Source organism: Olea europaea, chromosome 12 (genome assembly GCF_002742605.1).
Source record: "Olea europaea var. sylvestris chromosome 12, O_europaea_v1, whole genome shotgun sequence".
In the NCBI taxonomy this organism is placed as follows: Eukaryota; Viridiplantae; Streptophyta; class Magnoliopsida; order Lamiales; family Oleaceae; genus Olea; species Olea europaea.
In genome coordinates, this window is record NC_036248.1 from 671,377 (window position 1) to 674,307 (window position 2,931).

Here is a 2,931-nt window from a genome sequence, read left to right on the forward strand (position 1 = left end):
TTTAACTTTTTTTTTTTTTTTTTTGGGAATTTTGTGAGCACTGTTTCAGAAATTCATGCTGAAATTTTGTATTTTTTTGTAGATATTTTACAAATTTAATGAGTTTATATCTCCTTTCTGATGAGATTCTGTAAGGTATTGGAGTTCACATAAAAATTTCATATGTTTCCAATTATACACAAGGGGGTTTACCTGTGCGTGTGTTTAATGATAGGGGCATGATCAATAGCTGAGTTTTTGTGGGCTACCCTCATTTTTATTTTTATTTTTTTTTTAAGTTAGAAATGGAAAAGAAAACACAATCAGAGTATCTAAAGACTCTATCCATTTTCTGATGCGTCTTTCTATTTGGAGTTAGAAATTAGAGCCTTAACAGAAAGGCTTGTGAATTGTATGTATTGTACATTTTGCGTTATCAAACATTATATCATGGCCCCTAAATCTTCTGTAGAAGGGACAAAGGAATTCAGAACTGATTTGATATATATTTCCGAGCCTCGATGCAATTAATAATTTTCTTGAGATACAGGGCTTCGGATTATCCAAGGGAATATGATGGTGCTTGCCTTCAAATGAGACTATCATACAGCCCCTGTGCCCACGTGTTTCTGTTCCTCGTCCAGTGGACTGATTGTCACCTTGCTGGTGCACTTGGGTTAATTAGAATCCTTATTTACAAGGTGATTTTACTTTCTTTTATGCGTTGTGTACTTTGCATTTTGCTCAAAAAATTGCACTCTGTTGTGGTCAGTGAAAATTGATGAGGTCGAGGGAATTGTAGGTTTTTGAGGATGGTAAGACTACCATGTGTCTTCATGAAAGGAAAGCTAGTATAAGGGAGTTCTATGGTGAGTAGACTTTCAAGTTTCGCTCGCCCTCTTCCAATCCTGAAAACCATTCATTAAATGAGAATCTGAACTTTGAAAATATTGGAGTTCAAAAATAACCTCTTGCTAGGGTCACTATGCTTGATAAATGCTTATAATTTCTATGTAGAATGTCCAGTGAAATGGTTACTCTCTAACATGATGAGATCTCATAATGAATGGCATTGGATAGGTGTGATATTCCCCTCTTTATTGCAACTTCATAGAGGTATTTCTGAAGTTGAAGATCGGAAACAGAGAGAGATTTGTGCAACTAAATACAGAAGAGCGAATGAGATGAACAAGGGTAAGCTGTCTGAAATCAATATTGAAAGAGAAGAAGAATGTGGAATTTGCATGGAAATGAATACCAAGGTTGTCCTTCCCAGTTGCAATCACTCCATGTGTATGAAGTGCTATAGGAACTGGTATGTAGACTTACCTGTTTCTTCCATAATCTTCTTTTCTGTTCAAAATATGTGAAGTACATTACTTGCCCTCCATATACTTTTTAATGATCATATTCTCATTTTTGTTTAGTTTTCAACGCTATTTAAAACGACGAAAATTTCCATCCAATTTCTAATTAGAGATGGAGGTGTATTAAAACAGCTTATTTGATTTAGATAGTGCCTTATTTTATGCCAAGATCCGAGTCTTTTTATTTCTTTGTTTTTCTTGTTGGATACTAAAGAATTAAAGGGTCATTTAGAAAGATGTATATTCTGGATCATTGGTTCTGAAACATATTTGTCTTTTCTCACCCAATAAGCATTCACCAGGTTGATGAAGAATTAGCTCATATGGTAATATAACTTTTCGTTTAGATAACACACCTACCGCCCTATTCTCCATTTTATGGTAGATTGACCTAGACTGGTGGTTCGACGTATTTAACAGGATTTCTGGCATAAGAATCATTGCAGAAAAATAAAGAAAATAAATTGAACTACATGTTTGTGCAACTAAATACAGAATAATTATCATGTTTGAACTATCATGTCCTGATGACTCTATGGATGATCATATTGATGGATGCAAGATTTAACGATCTGTTCACTCTATGTTTATCATGTTCTTGGATGATTTATCATGCGTTAAACTTAACGGTTTCTTCAGGCGTGCACGGTCTCAATCTTGCCCATTCTGTCGGGATAACCTCAAAAGAGTAAATTCTGGCGAGCTTTGGATCTACACAAGCAGCTGTGATATCATTGAATTATCTGCAATTCGAAGAGAAAATCTGAAGAGGCTTTTCATGTACATTAAGAAGTTGCCTCTCATCGTTCTGGATCCAATGCTGGTTGCTTGTGATTCTCATTTTGGATGGAGTACAAGGTCTTGATTACTGGTTGTACATAGAATTTGAATGACTGTAGATACTATTCTGATGCTCCCATCTTTTTCTTTCTCATTTTTATTCGCGTATTTTGAGCTGTAAATGTATTGTCTGCCAGTGACTCAGTCGAGCAAGTTCTTGTGCTTGGATAAAGTTTATGATTCTAAACTTTATAGTAATGGTAATATGACCTACTGGTGCTGATTGATTGTGAATTTGGGCTTTTGCTTATGAAATTGACGCAAACTATAGTTTGAATTTATGGAAAATGATCTTATCTTCTTTGAACTGTTGAAAGGACATATATTCCATAGTGCTACTTTAATGGCAAAAACTTCTGTTTCAACTTTCACTTTGCTGTACTTTTTGACTCTGAGAGAAATAATAATCTCGTGTAGCACCAATGATATTTAGCTGCTGTTTGATACTGATTCAAGTCAATGTCAATAATCAAATTTTTACTTTGAGTCAAAATTAATAATTAATTTTAACTATATATTTTATAAATTTCACAATTTTTTAATCATATATTTCATATACTTTTATCAAAATTTAGAAAAAATTTAATTTTAATTTTCATCAAATAGGAGCTTAGCATTAATATTTTTTGCAATAAAGTTACTTAACTAGATTGAAAAATAGGAATTGACGAGACAGACTGATGTGTTATGTTAGAAAATAATGAATAATTCTACTCCTACAAAGTTGGTGTACAAAAGTGGAGTG

At 33.5% G+C, this 2,931-nt stretch overlaps 1 protein-coding gene across 2 annotated transcripts; it reads left to right on the forward strand.

The window, feature by feature from the left end:
* Window positions 1-86: 86 nt before the first annotated feature.
* On the forward strand, window positions 87-2,422 carry LOC111405063 (E3 ubiquitin-protein ligase RNF8-like). Of its 2 annotated transcripts, none has more exons than XM_023033754.1 (4): window positions 87-680; window positions 782-848; window positions 997-1,294; window positions 1,986-2,422. In XM_023033754.1, exons 1-4 carry the CDS (start codon window positions 501-503, stop codon window positions 2,209-2,211), a joined length of 771 nt encoding a protein of 256 aa, XP_022889522.1. In that variant the 5' UTR covers window positions 87-500; the 3' UTR covers window positions 2,212-2,422. The 2 variants fall into 2 exon arrangements, with proteins under 2 accessions (XP_022889522.1, XP_022889523.1); XM_023033755.1 differs by having other exon boundaries at window positions 102-680; window positions 1,060-1,294; window positions 1,986-2,384.
* Window positions 2,423-2,931: the final 509 nt, after the last annotated feature.